Here is a 23,144-nt window from a genome sequence, read left to right on the forward strand (position 1 = left end):
AGAATACATTTCTTTGCCAGGACAATATTTTAATATTCTTTTTCCATGTAGGGTTGTTTAAACCATGTAGAGTTGTTGGGGTTTTTTCCCCTTGATGGTGTCTATAAAATTGTGATCTAGCTTCTGATGATTCTTTCAATGTGCCATTCTGAGCAAATGAAATATTTTTATACTTTGGTCAGAGCAGTGAAAAATATGGATGGAAGGTGATTTTTTTTAAAGCATCACCCTGCTCTTCCAACTCCTCTCCTCCAACCCTTTTGGCCATCACCATATTGTATTCTATACAATATTATGATCATATAATAAAATTCAAACAGTGATTGAGGTAACAGTGTGACTGTTGTGTTTAGAAGTACTGGAAAGGATACAAAATCAAATTTAGAATTCATTGTACATGTGTTGGTTTTTTTTTGATTGTATATGTGTATGTGAATGTATGTCTTAAATTATTTTATGTAACCTGAAGATGTTGTTTTGGTCCCTTAGCCTGATATAGATAAGGCAGTGGAGGCGGCAAAAGCAGCATTCCAGAGGGGATCTCTATGGAGACAAATGGATGCACTGAGCAGAGGCAGGCTCCTTCACAAACTGGCGGACCTCATAGAGAGGGACAGGATCATTTTGGCAGTAAGTGAAATTCTTGATGAACAATAATGAAACTGCAAAAAGAGTGAATGTTTATTTAATTCTCTCCTGCCATTTAGAATATCGAGAAAAAGAAAAAATGGGGACTATTTTCAGCTCAGGTTGAACTCTGTTAAGGTTTTTGATGACTGTTTGGCTGCGGGCAGACCTGATTATCTGTAGGCTTCATATTTTTTCATTTATGTCAGATGTTTTTTAACCTGATTTTTAAAAAATTCACCTTCTTAGCTGAGAAAGCCCTAAAAGCTAGTTCAAAAAAGTTAAACAGCTCTTAAACTCAAAGGTATTCTCAAGTTTTTCCAAGGAAGGATTGAAGAGTAATTGAAAAGGGTTCTGAGTCTCAGAATGGAAGACCTGGGTTTGAAGTCTTCTGTAGACATGTATGAGCTGAGTTAGCCTGGATGAATCATTTTATCTCTTAGTCCCTTGGTTTCATTAGTTTTAAAATAGTGATAATGATAGCTTGACTAACTTGTGACTCTGTTATATTAAACTGCTGTATGTTTATGTTAAAATATATTATATGTTAATTATGTTAAAATGCTATGCAAATATGAGATAGCTTTCCTTGAATCTACTGTGATATAGAGATTATCCAAGTGGTTCCAGGAAATCTAGGGCTAGCTTTGTCTGAATATACATTGATCATTTAGGCCAAGTGGGACCCATTTTTGAATTTTTAAGATTGCTGTTTAGTCATTATTCAGTTGCATCTAACTCTTCCTGACCCCATTTGAGGTTTTCTTAGCAAAACTGTTGGAGAGATTTTTTATTTCCTTCTCAAGCTTATTTTTCAAATGAGAAAATTGAGATAAATGGGGTTAAATGACCTACCTAGTGTCACACATCTAGGAAGCATCTGAAACCAAATTTGATCTGAGAAAGATGAGCCTTCCTGATTCTAGATCTGGCACTCTGTGCCCTGTTGTCACCTAGCTTTCCCCATGTTGAATAGCTACCCCCCCAATTTTAGCACAAATTATATGGTATGATACTTCATAAGACTGTCTCCCTTCCAGTAACTGAGTTGAAAAAATTGTATCTCCTCTCTCTAGTTTGGTCCTATCCATGGTTGGAAATATCCATTTTCATTGGATTTGGGCAGCATCCACAAAGACAATAAAACTATTTTCTTCCTTAAATTATTTTCTTTTGCATAATACTTTTAAGAAAAACTCTTCACATCTAACTCATGAGCATTTTATAGGGAGGTTTACTATCAGGAAAGCAACAGGATAAGTGCATAAACTGGAGTCTTTCACTTCTGAATTTGTTCATCTGGCAAGTTCATCCCGAGTGGGAGTGAGGGTTAGTGCCCTACCAAAGTAAGCATTTCTTGCCATTAAGGCCTCTGGTTTCTTCCTGCAAAGAAGGCCAGTTTCAACTCTTAAGCTGCCAAACTGGCTTTTTAAAACATCTCTGTTTTAACCAAGATGATCTCATACAGTTGACATCTCAACGTAGGCTAATAACTTGGTTATAGATTCTACCATAGGTATCCCCCCAACCTTAGTGTTAGTGTAAACATCTTCTTGGAGAACAATAGTGAAAAGATAACCTTCATTTTCTATCCTTTCTGTTGTTCTAACAAAATTGTGATTTGATAATAAAAGGAATATTGGAGGAACTCATAAGTAAAAGGAAGAAAGTTACTTTGCTATTAGGGTCACATTGCCCACAAGAAATAAGAGCTATCCATTTGCCATGACATGAAAGAGGACAAGAGAATTACTGGCAAGAATGGGTAAAAACCACATCATAGGGAAATGCCTATCAAACTCTACCTTGATATGGTTTTTCTGACGGCAGCATTTTCACACAGTGAAGTGCTTCTTTTAGTCTTGTTAGCATTTCGGTTTTAGTGGTTTTGACAGAGCTGTTTACCCATTTCTGGTGTAAAATGTTCAGAAACAGATGTGGGTGCATCTGGTGTCCCTGGAATTCTCTCCATTACTGATGTGCTTTAATCACAGAGTGTAGCTTTTTGTGGTTTCAACTTCTGGGTCCTCCCTCAGAGCTGCCTTTTTAAATCTCCTTTTCAACCTGCTGTTCCATCTCTGGACCTCACCCATATAGGCTACTCTGTAACAAGTCATGTTGGCAAAGTTGATGGTGTCAATAATTTTCTTCTAGAATAAAAAATATTTTGTGTACTTCAGTTTGTATTCTAATTATTTAGAAGGTAGCTTTTTTTTGTTTGGGTTGGGGGTTTTTTTGGTGAAAGTTTGTAACTACAATCTTAAAAGGAATACAATTCAGACACAATGATTAACTTATGAGTTACCAATACAGCAACAGAAAAAATGCAAATAGTATTTAATTTACAGACAAAACCTGATATAGAAGTCTCATTGTCTATAGCATTTTTTAAAAAGGACTAAGGCTTAGAAGACTAGACTAGGCTGTGAAAGGTCATTGTGGACAAAACTAACCTAGTAAACCCAGATGTTAGTCTAATAGGCAGATTTCCAATGGTTAATACACTCCTGTGTTCTATCTAATATGTTACTCAGGAAAAGGAGAAAGTATATAGAATACCTCAAAGAAGGCCCTCCACCTTCTAAAATAGGTCTATATTGGTGATCATTTTTGACTAACCAATTCAATCAGTACTGATTAATTGATAGAGGTAGCTAAGTAGCACAAGGACTAGAGTGCGTCTGGAGTTTGGGAGACCTAATTTCCTATCATTCCTCAGCCCCTTACTTATTATGTGAGCTTGGGCATATCACTACAGAAAAGGGACAATAATAACAATACGCGCCTCTCACATAATACTCTTAAAGCACTAAATATAGCGCCTGTCGGAAAATCGATCCTATATAAGTGCTAGCTATTATTATTGTTGTTGTTGCTATTATTAAAGCGAATGTCATTAACTATATTAGGCACTAGAGGAGTTGCCAGGGCTACAAAATCAAAATCAAACAATCCTTGCCTTTAAGGAACTTATGTTCTCCCTGGAGGTAGAGGGGTGGGATGAACCAGATACAAGATAAATACTCATTGTGAAGAAAAAGAGAGAGAGAGAGAGAGAGACAGAGACAGAGACAGACAGAGAGACAGAGAGAGAGAAAGCATGAACAGCCGAGGAGCTCATGAGAACTGCCATAGGATACAAAAAAAACCAACCCTGTACACAGTGATTGTTTATTTTATTAGAAACCCTGAAACCAACTTCAATATTAGAGCTACATAATATAACAAGGCTCAGTAACTAAAGTTGTTCTGTGGGCCGACTTACTTGGCTTCGGTTGGAAGAGGCTGACACCTATGTTGGATCATGAAGGATGCTAGAAAATTCCAAAACTTGGATTTGAATAGGAAGTGGATTGCAAGCATTGGAGACAGCTCATGTAAAGACAAGGACACAGGAGATGGAATACTGAGTTCAGAGAACTGCCAGTAGGCTAGTTTGTATAGAATTTATAGTACATGAAAGGCAGTAGTAGGAAATACATCTGGAAAGGTAGGCAGGAACTATCATTCCTGAGGTTCACCTTGAAAAGCAAAAATTTCAAACAAAATTTGTATCAATGTGAAGCTGCAATGTGGTCTAGTGGATGGCACTTGAGAATTAGAAACAGAAGCTGGAGGACAAATCCCAGCTGCAGCCCCAACTTACTTTGTGACTCTCAGCCAGTGAGCTCTTGTTTCTTTGGCCTCAGCCCTTTCTCTCATCTATTAACAAAAACCTGTGGAGTTCTCAAAAAAGTATTTTGAGAATTATTGATTTCTATCTATAGAGTGATGTGTCCCTAAAAAGAATCAACTAAAATTTAGAATAGTGGAAAGATTGCAGGACTTGGAATCAGGAAGCTTATATTTGAGGCCCAGATCTCCGTAGTAGTTGTGCGACTGTGAGAAAATCACTTAATCTCTCTGAGCTGGTCTTAGTTTAGCCCTTCTATAAAATGGAATGAATAATATTTATCCTGCTTATATCATAGGGTTATTTTCATAAAAGTGCTTTGTAAACTGTAGAACATTCTGTAAACCTGATAGCCAATTATTAAGTACCAGGTATTTAATGTCGTGACTCTATTAGTATCTTACCATTTACAGACATGGAGACTCAGACTTTGAAGAGGCCCAGGTATTGCGTCTCAACCATTTACTGGTTGTCAAGAAGTCAAGCCTTGGGCTATGCGGCAGTGTAGCAACTTCCTGTATTTAGGGACAACTGAAAGTTTCAATGTTAGGGCTTTAGAAAAAGCTTGAACTGGGAGGGCTTGTCTGTTGAACAAAAAGGGTTCTCTTAAAATGATTCTGAAAATAGAAAATAACCCCTGTCATTTAGTAGCTGCAGCAGCCTCAGCAGATAATATCGCCCTTATCATAGAGGAAAAGTCTATTCAGCTTCTATTTAGAACTAAAGTATTTGAACATCAGCAGAGTATGATTTCATCTTTGTTTAGACATTTAATTCTACCAGGGGATAGCGCTTCTCTTGTGTGCAAAGACGTTCTTTCCAGAAGAATGTCAGTTACTCAGCAGTGACAGAAGCCAGCCTGTGTGAGGGGAAAAAGCATTATTTTAAGTAAGCCCAGATCTCTTTTTTTCTTTTTATGTCATTATCCTTCACTTTCCAAAGCTGCCACTGGACAAAATGCCTGACTATTTTATCAAAAACACTAAAGCCAGCCCCAATATTGAAAATGATTCCTGTGAACGAATAGGCCCACATGACAAGGTTAAACAACTAAAGCTGTTCTGTGGGCTGAGTCATTTGGCTTCAGATGGAAGATCAAATGCAAAACTTTATTTCTTTCCAGTGATGCTTCAAATTAGCTTTGAATCCGGGTGGTCCCACTGAGATGCATGTAACTCATCCCCCTTGTCTGGCTAGTGGCCCAACGCTTAGGTGTTTTGAAATAAAAACAGTGTGTGCCAACTTTGGTCAGACTTTAATATTTTCAAGGAACTTATTTCATTTCTTCTTCTTTTTTTTAAAGAAGGTGTATCCATCTAACTGAGATCAATATATACCATGGAAACAATGTAAAGACTAACGATTTCTTCTGTGGGGGTGGGGGGAGGGAAACAAAAATGGGGGGAATTGTAAAACTCAAAATAAATAAAAATCTATCTAAAAAAACAAAAAAAATAAAGAAGGTGTATCTATGAATGTGGGTCTTGGAGAACAAAAGCCAAGTCTACTTTGTTTCTCCTCTTACCCATATAGGTTTTACAAACCAAGAACTTAGATATAGTAACTGACATACTATGTTGTTGTTGTTACAGACTCTGGAAACTATGGACACAGGAAAACCTTTCCTTCATGCCTTCTTCATTGATTTGGAAGGCTGTATCAAAACACTCAGATACTATGCAGGGTGGGCTGACAAGATCCATGGCAGAACTATTCCAGCAGGTAAACTAAAGTAGGATCAAAAGTTCTTTTCTGAATTTCTCATGTTTCCTAGGCTTCCAAGACAAAATCTCCACTGTTACTTTGAAAAGGAAAACAATATTTAGTTATGACCCAACTTTTGTTCTTGGGAGAATTTGAAGTGGCTTTGAACTAAAAATTATCTGTGTTTTTTTTTTTTAACTTTTGGACACTGGGTCCTCCTGTCTCCCCGAGGCTCATGGCCTGAGTCTTATTGCGAATCATCTTGGGAACTTTAAGTAACTCCATTTGTGACCACTTCACCCCTCTTTAGGTAACCTGCAGCCCCTGCTCTCTAATATTCATCATGTTGGTAGTTGATTTAATGTAGACATAGGATCACCTCCTGCCACTCAGAATTTCTGAGCCCAAGTGATCCACAAGCCCCCTGCTTCCCCCAGCAGAAGGGATCACAGGTGTACACCACCATGCTCAGTCAAGGATTCCTTTTTATAGCCCACATGAATCCTTTTCAAATTTTGTTTAACATTTGGAATTATTATCCCAGCTTAATATGTAAATGTATTTCCTCTCTCATTTCTCTTATAGATGAAAATGTTGTATGCTTTACCAGACATGAACCAATAGGTGTATGTGGAGCAATTGTTCCCGTGAGTATATTAGCTTCTCCAAAGATCAATATTCAGCAACTTTGCTTTGTTTAAGGGGGTGATGTCCATAAAATACTTTGGAAATTGATTATTGTTGTTGAACTATAATTAATTGGTCAAAGCAAGTCACTCTTAGATTCTCTCTCTCTTTTTTTTTTTTGGTCAATTAAACATTTATGGAAGGTAAGGCACTGGGTACCAAAGAGAACTGACATTCTGATTTGGAGAAATAATAAGTACATAGAGAAATATATTCACTATGAGAATAAAGAGAATAAATACCAATAAATAAAAGGTAATTAGTGAGGGCAGGTACTAACAGTTGGAAGAATCAAGAAAATTTCATGAAGTTTTTGAGTTGTGTGTTGGTTGAAGACAGGGATTTTAATGCATTAATAAACTGAATTTTCAAATACTGTAGCATGATTTCTTGAAAGACTGAAATTTAGATTTCAAACTCAAATTTCTTTTCTGGCAGCAAGAGGATATTGGCTCAGCTGTAGTGATCTGTCTTGGTCTAGAATAATTGGGATAGACTACTGCCTTGAATGGAAAAATTATAAATATTTTGTGAATTAAAACTAATTCTAATTAATAAGAGGCTTCACAGATTAGAGGAGAGAGAGAGAGTCAGCCTTGAAGCTAAGAAGACCTGTGTCCAAGTTACTGTGGCTATGTGACCTGGGATGACCTCTCACTGCTCTAGAGGGATTAAAAGTTACAGAGAAGGTGACAACCTGCTTTGGAAGAAGGAGTTACCTATAATTATGAAATCCCAATTCTAGTTCCTCTCTATATACTTTTCTAATCAATGAGAAAGTGTTTAGTTTCTTGTGTGAAGGTCTGAGTTATAGCTCATTGCAAGGCAGCGATGTAATTATAGGGCCTGAGATGAGGTAGATTTGAAATCTAGCCCCATGCCTCCATTTCCAGGTCTAATTTCCTTAGAATATATTTAGATGGAACTAAATGATCTCCAAAGCCTCTAAAGGCTAATCACAATATAACTTTGAGCCACCATAACTTGAGAAAGCATTAGTTAAAAATCAATAGACAGTTTTGCCTTGAGTAATAATGGGATCAGAAACACTGACAAGTCTATTTAAATATATTCTTAAAATATAGACATGATTTCCCATTTAATATGAACCATATGTGCTATCTGCTAGGAGATCGGTACATAAAAATGTTCAGGTGGCTACTTTTTTCATTTTTGGTCTTTTCAGGGAGATTTCAATATCTACAATTGACCCTATTTTTTTGTTATTTCTTTTACTACTCTCACCTCCATCAACCCATTGCCCCTGAGTTTTCAGTTTTATTTGGATCAATTATTTGGAGAGCTTACCATCTTAAGCCAGATCCCTCTTATTGGTTTCTGCCACTGGGGCTGCCAGGCTTCCTCCCAGAGATCAAAATGTATCTGTCTTATGCTCCCTCCTTCTCAAAGTCCAAGGTATTATTTGGTTAATCCGATAAACTAATCTTTTCTAATGATATTTTAACCATGACCTTCTGAGGACAATACCCTTTTTTTTGCTTAATTCATTAGTGACTCTAATGATGGCAATTTTAGGCTATGATAAGTAAGGGAAAAGTGATTTATGACTATGCATAGTCTTTTGAAAACTCTAAATCATATCATAGAGGTGGTCACTTTATCCAGCCCTCTGAGGATGTGTAATAGAAAGGTGTTGTATACTAATTATATTTAATGAGCCTGTCCTATAATGGTGGTCAAATATAGTTCTATTTTGGGAAAATCATTTGTTTTCACTCAATTGAAACTGCTATTGGAACAGTTACTAAAAACCCAATGCTATATCTCATGGCCTTTTCCTCAGATCTTATCCTTCCTGAATTCTCTAATATGCTTGACCACCTTGACCACCACTGAATACAGTCTTTTCACTTGGATTTTAGAGATTCCTGTCTCTTTGTTTTCTTCCTACCCTTCTAACTACACCTCAATCTTCATCAAGTCGCTCCCCCACATTACCATATGTGGTATATCCCATAGTTTTGTCTTAGGTCTTTTTCTCTATACTCTCACTTGAGAAACTCATCAGTATCCACGAGTTCAATTGTCTTTCTGCAGATGACTCCCAAATCTTTCTGTTTTGAAAATGTTTCTCTGTGTAGTTGTACTCTGAATTAATTATCTATTGGACAGTTTGAACTGAATTCCTGAGGGTATCACAAATTCAATTTATTCAATATAAAGCTTATTATCTTTTCCCCAAACCCTCTCCAGCATATCCCTATTAGAGGGAGCTAGATAATACAATGGTTAGTAAACAGAGTGGTGGACTTAGTATGGGAGGACCTGAATTCTAATCCTGCCTCAGCAGGATTTGACTGTGTGACTCAGAATCAGTCACTATCTTTCAGCCTTAACTCCCTCAAATGTAAATTGGAAATAATAATAGCAACTGATAAGATGGTTGTGAGGATCATATGACATAACACATGTAGCACTAGCAAGGGCACCACTATCTAGTCATCTCCAATTATAACCTTAATGTCCTTGTCAACTTGTCATTCTCACTAGTCAAGCAATGGACAAATCTTATCATTTCTATCTTCATATTTCTTATATGGTTTTCTCCACTCACACTCTTGTTCAGGTCCTTATTATTTCTTGCCTAGATCATTGCACTGGATTTCTAACAGGTCTTTTTTGCCTCAAGTCTCTCCCTACTTCAAGCTAACAACCTACATAGAGCTGCTAGGAGACTTTTCTAAAGTGCAGATCTGACCATATTATATACCTTGCTTCTCCACGCACCTGACGCTCCACCTCCCACCTCTTCATATGCCTTTTAAGTGACTGTCCCCCAAACCTGGAATATTCTCCCCATTCACTTCTGCCTCATGGAATCCTTGGTTCCTTTATAAGTTGGCTCAAGAAGTACCTTCTTTAGGGCAACTAGGTAGCGCAGTGGACAGAACACCGGCCCTGGAGTCAGGAGTACTTGAGTTCAAATCTGACCTCAGACACGTGATAATTGCCTAGATGTGTGACCTTGGGCAAGTCACTTAACCCCATTGCCATCAATAAATAAAAAGAAGTACCTTCTTCACAAGATCTTTCCTGGTTGCTTTAGCTGTACCCTAAGACTTGTATCTGCTTTGTATATGGTTTGGGGTTTGAGTTTTTTTTTTTTTTTTTTTGAGCTCATATTGTTCATAGTCTCTCTTCTGTTGGAATGTAAGCTTCTTAAGGACTTTGACTTTTGTTTTTATATCAAAAGCGCTTAACACTGTAGGTTCCTAATGAATGTTTTTTTTTCCCCTTGATTTGGATGGTTGGTTGGGGAAGAGAAGCGAAAAGGAAAGGAATTAGTCTGTTCATAGAAGTAGCATGGTGTAATGGAAGGTATCGAACTTAGTTTGTCCTGGATCATAAATCTAGAACTAGGTTTGAAAATAGACTCTGACATTTACTGCGTGACCCTGGACAACTCATTCCACTTTTCTGAGCTTTAATTCTAATCTATAAAATCAAAGATTTGAAAGAGATTATATCTAATTGAGTTTCCTCCTGGTTCCTTAGATCTTTGTAATATTTGATTTCTTTCTATCTCATCATTTCTGAACTTTGAAGCCCTTTCCAGCTCTAGAGTAGGAGTTCTTAATTTCTTGTGGGTATCACTGACCCCTTTGACAGACTGGTAAAGCCTATGGATGCATTCTCAGAAGAAGGTTTTGAAACATATAAATTATATTGTATATTATATAATTATAACTTAAAACTTCATTGACCTCAGGTTAAGAATCCTTGCTCTAGAACTATGGACTCTATGAAGAAATAAGAAACCAGATAATAAAAATTTTAACCCTTTATAGACCAATATAATAATCTAATGATAATAGCTAGTATTTCTGTAATGCTTTAAGATTGGCAAAGCACATTGTCAATTACCTCATTCGATTTTCAGGTAAACCAGTAAGGTAAGTTCTGTTAGACTAAGAGAGGTGAGTGTTTCCAAATGGGATTGAAAACAACCACTGTGGCTATTATTATTCCACCTTAACAATGGCTCCATGATTGTCTAGGCACATAAATGATGTTTTCATTTTCTGAAGGTCCCTCTCCCCCACCCCCAAGACTTCCTTTTTACTCTGTTTCCTTCTTAGCCAGTAGATGTCACTGAAGGAAAGAGGGTGACGTGCAGACCATTTCTCCCATATCAAGACAATGTCTGCTTTGTTTTAGTGGAACTTCCCATTGATGATGCTTATTTGGAAGATGGCACCAGCACTGTGTTGTGGGAATACCATCGTTATTAAGCCAGCTGAGCAGACACCTCTAACATCACTTTATCTTGGATCTTTGATCAAAGAGGTAGGATGTCCGAAAGAAAATATTTTGTGTCCTTGACAGCATACCCACTCCTAGGAACCAAGCCATGGAGCAAGATAAAACTGCTCCAATCAAGATTTATCAAACCTAGTAGTTGCAAACTTATTTACAGTTGAGTGGGCAGGATATCACTTCCTAAATTTTGCTTGGCAACTTAATTTTTTTTCCATTGCTCATCATGGTTGCTGAATTAAAAGAAACTCTATTCCTTCTAGTGAGGCTAATGAGGGCATTTAAGTTTTATTATGGGTTTAAAGTAATAATTTAGAGCCAAATATTTTGCATAGTGAATTTACAAGAGAATGAATGCTAAAGAAGATTATCAGAAAAAGAAGAACATATATGGAGGTTTATCTGACTTTGCCTTTGTGGGATGAAAAACTATCTGGAAGGGGGTGAACTAATATAATCTTGCTTGTTCTGGCTGAAATCACAATACATAAGAGCAAGCCAAGTAGACTAAATCTTGACTTCAAAAATAATTTATATTCCACTGAAGTAATTTGGGTTTAGGTTTTATTTTATTTTATTTTTGTTAGGAGCTGGGGGAAAGGGCAAAAGTAGTATAGCAGAGAAAAACACTCACTGGTCTCACAGAATATGGAGATTCAGACCCTAACTTCTCTCTCCCACCCCTCACATCAACTCTGTGACAATGGTAATTAATAGTTTGCTTGGGCCTTAGTTTCCTTACCTAAATAATTGAGAGAAATAGATATCATTGATTTCAAAGGTACTTTCTGGCTCAAATCATCTCCAATCACTCATAGCTATGTCTTTCCAGTCATTTCTAGGACAGGAAAGTAAGCACATCCTCAAAACCAAACCTTTTGGGTATTTGCTACTGCCTTTTTATTTATATCAGGAATTGTGAGAAAAGACTACTTTAGCTTTGTTCTTATAACATTCTTAGCACAGTGCTAAATATCTATAATAGATATAAATAAATGCTTATTTTCTTCCTTGGGCAAAGGGATGGAGATTTCTCTTTGGTGTTTGGTTTTACTGTTGTACTTGACATGCCTACATTATTGCAAACAAAACAGGTTAAAACAATCCATAATTCACTGGATTTTCACTTGCCCTTATATTAATGTTGGGAGACTTAATTCATGTTTTTTTTGTATGTGCCTTCCAAACCATCAATCTTGTTTTAAGAACTTTTCTGGAGGAAGTGAAGCTAAAGCTTTCTCTATCTCTCCAAATATGGACACTCTTAGCAAAATAATTTCTGCGGCAGCATGTGTAACTCTTTGAAAAGTAAATGGGGCCATCACCCTAATGTGATATATGGCTTCAGTTGATTATAATCAAGTACCTATCCCTCCTAGAGGCACTGTGGATAAGATTGAGAGCAGGTATAATTTAGCTATAATAAATACTATAAGATATATTCTTTGCATTGAAAAATAAAGAACATTTTATACAGTGTTATTTTTATCTTATCACAATTTGGAAAATGACAACATCAAATTTGACACATTTATTAAAAGTGACACATTTATTATGTACATATGGCTATTCAGAGATCCTAGACTACTGTGATAACCTCCTAATTGAGTTTCCTGCCTCAAATCTCTTCCTTTTCCAATTCATCCTCTAACATAATCACCAAAGAGATTTTCCTAAAGTGCAGGTCTAAGTGTATCATCCCTCTACTCTGTAAATTCCATTGGCCCACTCATTTCTAGGATCAGAAATGCCTCTGCTTATTATTTAAAGACCCTTCTGGTCTTTAAAGTATCTCCGAGCTAAATACTAATCTAAATATTATTTAAAGACCCTTCTGGTCTTTAAAGTATTTAAAGGTATTTCCAGTCTTCTTTCACTTTACTTCCCTCCATGCTCCAGATCATGGACTGGGAACCTCCAACCTGAGGACAATATTGGTCTAGTGTTGCCAAGGCAACCACAGGTGGGACTCAATTCGATAAATCTAGAACCTTTTTTAGGGGAGAATTAATTAAATGTTTGACTAAATACAGCCACCATCAAATGATATTATAAATATCCAAATGGCCCTTGGCAGAAAAAATATTTCCAACCCCTGCTCTACATTATGGTGCTGCCATATTTAATATTCCTCACACATGATGCTCCATACTCCACATATCTGCCTTATACTGGGGTTCACCTTGCCTGGGATGCTCTCTCTCTCCTCATTCAAACTCATACTCTCTGGTTTCCTTTAAGGAAGCTAAAATTCTGTAGTTTATCAGGCTGTTCCTCATGCCTCAGCTACTATGCCTCCCCCTCTATTTTTTTTTTTTTAGGTTTTTGCAAGGCAATGGTATTAAGTGACTTGCCCAAGGTAACACAGCTAGGTGATTATAGTGTCTGAATCTGGATTTGAACTCAGGGCTGGTACTCTATCCACTGTGCCACCTAGCTGCTCCTTCCCTTACAATGTTATGTTCATATATACTGTATATGCATCTTGTATATACATACATTGTGTATATATTCCTCTTGACTCCCTTCTTTGGGATGTAAACTTCCTGAGAGCAAGAATCTTTTAATTTTTGTCATTTTATCTCTACCATTTAGCACAGTCACTGTGCTATGCATATGGTATATATTAATAAATTCTTGCTGATTGATGGAAACAAATGGGTCATTCAGTGGATAGAACATTGGATCTGGAGTCAGGAAGCTCAGAGTTCAAATCTAGCTGTGATCCAGGGCAAGTCACTTAACTAACTTCTGCATCAGGTTCTTCAACTGTAAAATAGGGATTGTTATATTACCCTTGCAATGGTGTTATGAGGATCAAGTATGATAATGTTCATAAAGTCCTTAACACAATAACTGATTCAGAACAGTCACTTAATAAATACTTTTTCTTTCCCTTTCCTTAATTAGTTAAAATATTGTCCTTGACCTCAAGGTATTTCTAATCTAACTGAAGAAAAATGTAAACTACCTCATAAGCAGATGGAAAACTAAAATTCAATTCAAGAAATATTTATTTAGTGTTTATTATGTGATAGGCATATTGCTGAGAACTGGCGATACAAAAGCAAAAATAAAATGTTCTTGCCCTTAAGGAGCTTACATTTTACTGAGAATATACAATACTTATGTAGGTAAAGCACATTCAAATTAATAAATAATTTTAATATAAAGAGAGCAGGGAATACTGAGAAAAGGCTTTATGTAAGAAGTTAGACCTTAAACACAGTAGGAGATAGCTCTGTCTATTGTTAGTGTAGAGTATAGGCATGTAATAAATTTAACTCTTCTTCTCTAGGGCTAATGGAGGTAAAGCTAAAGCAATGAGGCTGTACACTAGCCCTGCAATCAGAAAGATCTATGTTCAAATTTAGCCTCAGACCCCCTAAACTCTAAACCAGTCATATGACTTCTTAGCCTCAGTTTTCTCACCTATAAAATAAGGATGATGATAATAATAGCACCCAACTCTCCATGTTGTTATGAGGTTAGAATGATAATAAGCTATATAAAATACTAGATAGCATCATAAAAATGCTAACTATTATTAAAGGAATACATATAACTACTACTGGCTAAGGTTCTTCATACTTATGGGGCCATTTGAAAAATGGCAGGCAACATGACAAGTCTTTTACTTTTTCATAACTTTTTTTTCAAATCCAAACCAAATAGATCTCAAAATAATTTTTAACCCCCTTCTGAATGTACAAAACAGGATAACAGATTCCCATCAATAGCATTCAAGGTTCCATTAAAGTAGGATAGACTCAACTTCCGTGATATATGAGAATGTAACCTGAGTTTGATGTGCTCCCTTATACATCACAATTCAGTTTTCAAAAGAAGACATGAATTAGTTTGTACCTTGTCTGATAGCCTCCTAAAACATTGTGATGCCAACCAATGTCCTTTATATCCTTGGGTTGGTCAAGTATGACAATTCCACCTGGGCTCCAAGTAATTCTTTGTATTGGCATCTTGGTTTCTTTCTAGGTGGGATTTCCTCCAGGAGTAGTAAACATAATTCCAGGCTTTGGCCCAACTGCAGGAGCAGCTATTTCTTCACATCCTAAGATTGACAAAATAGCCTTCACTGGATCAACAGAGGTATGTTTTCCCTGCATCTCAATATTGGTGTTTGTCAGAAATGTAATAAAGAAGGATCTATAGCTTCCAAACAATGAGGAGACTAGATTATTTTCCATTTTAATGTGAAGGTTTTTGTTATTAGATAAAAATTTGTTCTGATGTATCTCCAAGCTAAATACTAATCTAAAATATATTGCCATTAAAAATTTCTAATTTTTGTTCAACCAAGGAACTTCTTTTTATTTCAATAGAAGTAGTGTGGTTTTGGGGAAAAGATACTGAATTTAAAATGAAGTGACCTAGTTTTGAATTCTGTCTCTGTCATTCACTAACTTTATGACATCAGTCAATTTGCTTGATCTCTCTGGATCTCAGTTATCTCATCAAGGCTAAGTGACATCGAAAGATCCTTTCCAATTCTAACCCTATGATCCTGTAGTCCTTCAGCCTGGATAAGGCATTATCCAAATGTAAATGTTCATTTCAAGGTCCTCTGTTATCTAGCCTCATTTCTAACATGTTATAAAAACTGCAACAGTTCTTCAGTTTCTTCTTCAAAATTTTTTCCAAATTTTTTTTTTACTTAGGTGAATTGTTCATTAATTCTTTAATTTTCTTATTAATTTCAAAAGCAAAAAAACCCTCTTCAATCTCTATTTCTAATAACCCTCTATCTGGGGTCAACATTTAATAGGTTAAATTCAACAAATAATTAGTAATGTTTAGCACATACTACACAAAATATTGTGCTTGGCATGGAGATGGGGGATGAAGATAAGGACTAGACTTTGTGATTTCACTGAAAGAGGGAATTCTTTTGTGGGGGGATTTCCTCTGTCAATTCAGGTCAACACCTGATTTTCAATTTTCAGTTTTTGTTGCTCAGAGTACTGAGAGGTTAAATGATTTTCCCTGAATCACATAGTCAGTATACGTCAGAAGCGGACTTTGAACACATCTTTCTAGCTTTGAGGTCAGTTCCCTATTAGGCCACACTGTCTCATGCAAAACTGGAGATACAAAAAACAAAACAGGGAAAATAAGCACTACTTTCTAACCGTTTACATTATGTCCAGGGATTATAAGTACACACATTAATAAATACAAGATAACTTGAGGGCAGAGGGATCAGGTAGGGGGATGAGGAAAGTCTTATGTAGGAGGTAATACCTGAGCCAAGTCTTTAAGGAAGCAAGGGATTCCAAGAGGTGGAGGCAAGAAACAAGGACATTCCATCACTGGCAGATTACCTTATGCAAAGACATGAAGGTGGGTGATGGAATGCCAAATCTGAGGAACAGTGAAGAGGTCATTTTGGTTGGAATATAGAGTACATGAAGAAGAAAAGTGTGAAACATAGCTGAAAAAAAATCAGACTGGAGCCTGCTGATGCCAGGTTGGAAAGGGTTTTAAATATGATTCCACCCCCTGAATACACTTCATTGTAGAATCTTTAAAAGAAAGGAGTATTTAAATGGTTTTAGAGGGAGAAACATGCCCATTTTACCCAAAATGCTAGTTGCTGTTGCTGATATGTAAATATGCTTTTACTATTTAGTATTTTAAAATTAAAGAATGTTTGGTGGTTCATTGAATTGTTTTACCTCTAGAAGCAAGCTTTGGTTTCTTTGATTTGCTTCTTCTATCTTATGTCACCCTAAGTGTGTTCCTCCATAAGAATGTATCTAAACACCACCCATAAGTATCTCACTTATGCAACCCCTGTTTTTCTTTCACTACCCTCCTTAGATGCAAACATCCTCACCTGAGAAGTATTCTAGATCTCAACTGGGCCATGACCCATAGGCATGCTGGTGTTTAAAATGTAGTTATAGTGCTCCCAATCATGATACTAGACCTTTCTTCTTGGCAAAGACAAATGTAAAGATAATTCAGTTTGTATTTTATTTAAGTTCTATGCCTTTCTACTGAAAAAAACTGGTTGTATTAAATGATCTTTTATTATGTTTATATCACATCTTACTGCTAATTGTTATATAAGCTGGCAATCATTTTCTTAGAATGACCTCTTCTAAGATAATCAGTCAACAAATATTTATGAAGTACATCTTATGTGTCTGGTGATGGGAATGCAAGGATTTTATTTCTTTTCAGAGCATATAAGATAACCAGTTCCTCTATTTCTAGTTGTTTAGTCTGTATTTTCTATTTAACATAGCAGACTGGAAACCCCTTTTCTTGAAAATATGTTTAAATATAAACAGGATATGGGAGTTGAATAATCTAAGTCATTTGTCTTAGACAGGCTTTTTGTATGATTTTGCCCTTTTTTTCCAAAAAAACTTATTCTAAAATTTTTTTCCTGTTTTTGTATTCAGATGCCTTCATCATTCACAAATACAGCTGTTCCCTTACTTGGTATTATGAGATTTACTTGTTTTTCTTCAGGCTTTGTATATTATAAATAATACCTAAATTTTATATTATATTATATTTTATATTATAAATAATATCCTATATTGAAGCTATTCTTCCATTTACAAATATACATGTGAAGACTCTGCACGGGTGGTTCTTTTTAATACAATTTTTTTTATCTACTTAGACAAAATTCCCTTCAGGAGGGATAAGGGCCTACCACAGTGTTTGCCTGAAATTCCCACCTCAGAATCAATGAATCTAAGAGTTGAAAGAACCTTTACTGACCATCCAAACTAACTCACTCCTCACAAAAAAATCCCTCTAATGTATCTAACAAATGACCATTCAGCATTTACCTGTGGACCTCCCAGAAGGGGAATCTATCATCTTGGAAGCAGGGAATTTAACCTTTGGATAGCTCCAAAGCTAGAAATGTTTTTCTTATATAAGCTTAAGTTTGCCTCCACAACTTAACACTATGGTCCCAGTTTTGCCCTCTGGGATCCAGGAAAGTAAGTCTACTCATTTTTTCAACAAGACAGTCCTTCAAAACCATAACTCAATCCATTTTTGTTGTTCTTCAATCATTTTCATTCAAGCCTAACTCTTTGTGACCCCACTTGGAATTTTCTTGGCAAAAGATACTGTAGTGACTTTCCATTTCCTTCTCCAGCTCATTTTGCAGATGAGGAAACTGAGGCAGAATTAAATGACTTGTTCGGGTTACACAGTTACATGTCTGAGATCTTACTTGAACTCAAAAAGATTAGTCTTCTGACTGTGGCCCAAAACCCTGTCCACTGTGCCACCCAGCTATTTTACTCATTCCATTAGGTTAAGTCTGACCTTAGTTTTTTAGTCCCCAGGGAAGAGGAGAGATAGTACAAAGAAGTCTTGATGGAAGAGTGAGGGAGAGGTATTTGTAAAAGATCCTCAATCCTGGAACAGGATCATGGGTACATGATATTTATTGTTATGATCTTGAGGTTTTTCACCATCCTGGTTTTCCCAATTGGATGTGTCCTACCTTGTATATCTCTTTTTTAAAATACAATTTAAGAATAAAACACAGCTTCAGACTGATCAGGGCAGAATATAATTAGACAATAATAATAATTAATATATATATATATATATAACACTTTTAAACTGGCAATGGGCTTAACATATATTGTCTCATTTTATCCTCACAAGAATCTTATGAGGTTACTGATACTATCATTCCCATTTTACATATGAGAAAACTGAGACATGTAGAGGTTAAGTGATCTATCCAAGATCATACAGCTGAATACATTTCTAAGGCAAGATTTGAATTCATTTTTTTTCCTGACTCTAATTCCAGTTCTATGTCCATTTTCTAATTACAGTCTACACTTGAATTAGCTCGGGGGGGGGGGCTGCCATATCACACCATTAACTCATGTTCCTCATTTCTTCCATCACTCTCTGGTAATGCTGAGACCAGTCTAAACTTGTCCTTTTCACATTCAGGTTGGAAAACTCATCAAAGAAGCTGCTTCTAAAAGCAATCTAAAAAGAGTAACTCTAGAACTTGGAGGGAAAAATCCATGTATTGTTTGTGCTGATGCTGATTGTGAGTATCTTTTAGCCTCCAAAGTTTGAGTTTTTCCCAGTGGTGTTTTTAATTCTCTCTTAAGGAAAGATAGATAGGGTTGATTTTTTTCTTGTACCTGTTAGGTCAGATCCAAATTTGAGCATTTCCTAGTTACAATAGCCAGTTCTTAGATCTATTAGGTGAAAGAGAGTCCCTCAGAGTCTGAAGGGGAAGTAATTCTCATCCCAAATTGACTTTTGACAACTGTTAGGTGAACTCTGACAGTCGTGATAGTAAGAATTCATTTATGCAGCATTTTATAGTTTGTAAATTGCTTCCTTCCTAATCTCCAACAACACAATGAAGTTGGTAGGGCAAGATGAGGAAACAGATGAAAGTGTCTTGCCTGTGACTACACAGCTACTTACATATGTGGACCAGGATTTGAATCAAGGCCAGCATCTTCTACTTTGTCACATTATCACTTTGGTTCCATTGAAGATGATGCCATACCTCCTTTTGACAACAATTCAACATATATCAGAACTGGAGTCAAAATGGGAGAATCAGAAGGAACCATAGAGATTTTATAATTCTTTGTAAGGTCAACAATTTCCTTAGCCTGCATTGGGTGATTTTAGAACAGGAAAGCCATTGGCCTCCCAGAACCTACTCCCTATGTTCACTGATACCAGAAATTACTTTATCAAGGGATAAAGGCTTTCATTCCATAATTAATGATAAGGTTTGAAATGTAAATACCCTCAGGTGAGTTATCACACTGACTTCTGACTCAATATTGTATAACTGGTTCATATCAGATCCTTTTCAGAGAGTAGATTTTGATAGAAGGAAAGACATTTGGTAGGTGAGGGGAAGGAGACACCATAGGAGACAAGAGAGTGTGCAGAAGGGGGAAACTGAGAAGAGTAAAGATAAATTTTTCCTGGAGACAACACTGAGTCTTATAATAACAGCCATTGTTGCTGCTATTTCTAAATTTTCCTCAACTTTCATTTAAAAGTTGGAACATAGAAGGGAAAGTCAATAGGATCCTTGCTTCAGGTTCACATATCTTAGCTTCTTTTTCTACTGAATTTAACATCCAGGGCTTCCCCTCCCCCCTACAGAGGGAGAGGCGAAAGCAGTTATAAACATGCTAACTATTTGTGTTAGACTCTTGTCTGTAAAATTCCATATAATTAATTCTTGACATAATTGGAATCTGAGGCATGATATAAGCTAAAATATCCCAGAGTAGGCTAATCTCCTCTTCTCCTCCTCTCCTTACCCTTACCCCAGCTCCTCTCAATAGCATTCATAAGAGGAACATTTCAAGTTGGCTTAAGGAAAGGGCCTGCAGAAGGCTGCTGCTTCCATGTCCAAAGGCTCCTAAATGTAGTCCTGGAGCTGTACTGCTCCATGGAAACTTTCTGAGCTTCATTTTTCAAGTTAGAGAGGGCTGACTCTGTACTTCTGAGTAAAGAGAGGAAGTAAGTCCTAGGAACATCTGGTCCCATTTCTCCATTGAGAAACCAGGAAATTATCTGTGCCACTTTCTTTGGTGTTTTAGCATTGAAGACTATGCTAAGCAAAGTAATTGTATTTTAAAACAAAGATTAAGGGGAACATTTATTTAAACTCTTTTTAGCTACATTAGATGTATCGGATTGCATACAAATAATATGCCAGTTCTCATTATTATCTACTAAAGCAAGTCTTCTAAAAATCTCCCCTAGGTAGTTCAAACAACAGTGATGAGTCTAATGTGTAGAGAGCAATTTTTTTGGTCTTTTAATTAGATACAGTGCTTAGATAAAATATGACCTATGCTCTCATTGAGCTTATAATTGAGCCAACAGTTTGCTAGAATGTTTGGTCTTATTTTACTGGATTATATATTTTCTCTCCTCCTCTGTCTCTCTCTGTCTCTGTCTCTCACATTATTTTTTCTGGGCTGTTTTTTTTAGTGGATTTGGCAGTAGAGTGTGCCCATCAGGGAGTGTTTTTTAACCAAGGCCAATGCTGCACAGCTGCTTCCCGAGTGTTTGTGGAAGAACAGATCTACCCTGAATTCGTCAAGCGGAGTGTGGAGTATGCCAAGAAGAGACTCGTTGGAGACCCATTTGATGTTAAGACTGAACAAGGGCCACAGGTACTTTTATGCATATATTTGGGTCTGCTTTCTTTTTCAGTGAGCAGGATCTGCTCAAAAGTGAGTACTTGACAATGAACCTCTGAATAATTTTATTGAGAATTCAATAATCTACATTGTCTTCACAGGAGGACTTTAACTGAAGGTTCATGAACGTGGTTTAAAACTTATATATACATATATGTATATCTATACATACACATATATACACACACACACACATATACACAGATATAAAAATTTAATATGCTTTGTTTCCTTTGTAAACCTGTGTATTTCATTTAAAGCATTTAGAAACATTATCCTAAGAAGAAGATTCATGTGAACCTCCTCTGCCCACACAAATGGTCCATCACACAAAAACAGATGAAGAACCTTTGGTCTATAGAATGAGGTTTTGAGAAGAGTTTTGCTTCCATTGCAAAGTGTTTGCTTCCATCCTCACAGTGCCCTTGTGTTGCTAGACTGCTTGCTAGCTTCTCCAAAACCTCTCCTTTTGCAGAGTTTTTCTGGGTTTTTTTTTTTTAGATTACACATGGAGGGGACACCTTGACTAGGTTCTCCTCTGTCTTTAACTCTCCCTAGAGTATTTGATTGTTACCAACCAAAAAGATCTTGTAATCTTTTTCTTTCTTTCTTTTTTTTTGGTGGGGGGAAGAAGAGTTTTCCTCTTCTTATTTAGACCTTCAGCATGAGGTAGCTGCATCCAGTCCAACACAGGGAGTATCAGCAGTGAGCAGAAAGTAATTTGAGCCATGATGAATGTCTAGGTGGATAGTGTATGTGAAACTAGAAGTTCAGTATCTGAAGGCTTTTCCATTGTTCCAAATGTTCCCTGATGAGCAGGAAGACTCATTAGTGAACACGTCTCTGAAATCTTTATTTACAGGGCAAAAGGAAGAGATGACTACAAGGTTTCATAAGCTCCTGGTGGTCTGTATCCTGTCTCACCTTCTTGCTATTATAAAGCAGAGTAGACAAATAAATGTTTAAGAGATACCAGATTCCATTATGGAGATGGAACTGATCTTATCAACAACAACCTGGTTTGTCTTCTGTTTAGCCTCTATCAGCCATGGAGTGACAAATCATGGGTAAATGTTTATTAGAAATAGGCCATGTCCAAAAATTAATGAGTATTCACCAGTCAACAAACAGTTCTGTGGAACTTCTCTGACAAAAAAATTAAAAGTCCAAGGATCAGACTCTTGCAAGTAATCCCTCAAGTCCAGGACTGAGATAATAAGAGCAAATGAGTACTTTTACAAACATTATCTTTTTTATCTTCACAACAATCCTATAAGGTAGGTGCTATTATTGAACCCATTTAGTAGTTGTGAAAACTGGGGCAGTTAGAAGCTATGTGGTTTGCCCATGTTCACATAGCTGGTAAGTATCTTAGGTAAGAATTGAATTCAGGGTTTCATGACTTCAGGCCCAGTAGTTCATCCTATGCGCCACCTAGTGCCTAGGAGAATAATATCTATTCACCAAATCTCAAAATTGAAAGAACTATGTAGGTCTAACCAAAAATCCTTTCTACAAGATCCCCCAAAAGTGATCATCCAGTCCTTATTTGAAGACTGGAAGTGAGGGGGTACCCATTACTTCTTAAAATAGCCAATTCCTCTTTAGAATAACTCTAGCATTCAGTCAACAAACATTTCTAATCATCTATTATGAGCCAGAAAATGTTGTTTGTCCTTCACTCTCAAAGAAGACTGACATCAGAGAGGTGACTTGCCCAAGGTCACATAGAGTCAAGTTTCAGAGGTCAGATTTGAACTTAGGTTCTCCTGATTCTAGGGCTAATGCTATATCCATTGTACCACCTAGCACCAATCTAAATACTGGGGATACCAAGCTAAAAATGTTTTCCGTTTTTCTCTCAAGGAGCCTATGTTCTGTTGGGAGAAATAATGCATACATATATAGGTATAATTTTTTTTGAAGTACCAGGTGATTTGAAGGAAAAGACACTAGCAGAT

General features: G+C 36.6%; 1 protein-coding gene across 1 annotated transcript in view; it reads left to right on the forward strand.

Moving 5' to 3' along the window:
- Positions 1-23,144, forward strand: part of ALDH1A3 (aldehyde dehydrogenase 1 family member A3) — a 47,723-nt gene that overhangs the window by 9,687 nt on the left and 14,892 nt on the right. The window contains exons 3-9 of the mRNA XM_074234231.1: positions 490-630; positions 5,893-6,022; positions 6,590-6,651; positions 10,871-10,999; positions 14,966-15,079; positions 18,938-19,040; positions 20,972-21,156. Coding sequence (XP_074090332.1) covers positions 490-630; positions 5,893-6,022; positions 6,590-6,651; positions 10,871-10,999; positions 14,966-15,079; positions 18,938-19,040; positions 20,972-21,156 — 864 coding nt within the window. The remainder of the gene's footprint in view (positions 1-489; positions 631-5,892; positions 6,023-6,589; positions 6,652-10,870; positions 11,000-14,965; positions 15,080-18,937; positions 19,041-20,971; positions 21,157-23,144) is intronic.

This window comes from Macrotis lagotis, chromosome 4, assembly GCF_037893015.1.
Source record: "Macrotis lagotis isolate mMagLag1 chromosome 4, bilby.v1.9.chrom.fasta, whole genome shotgun sequence".
NCBI lineage: Eukaryota > Metazoa > Chordata > Mammalia > Peramelemorphia > Peramelidae > Macrotis > Macrotis lagotis.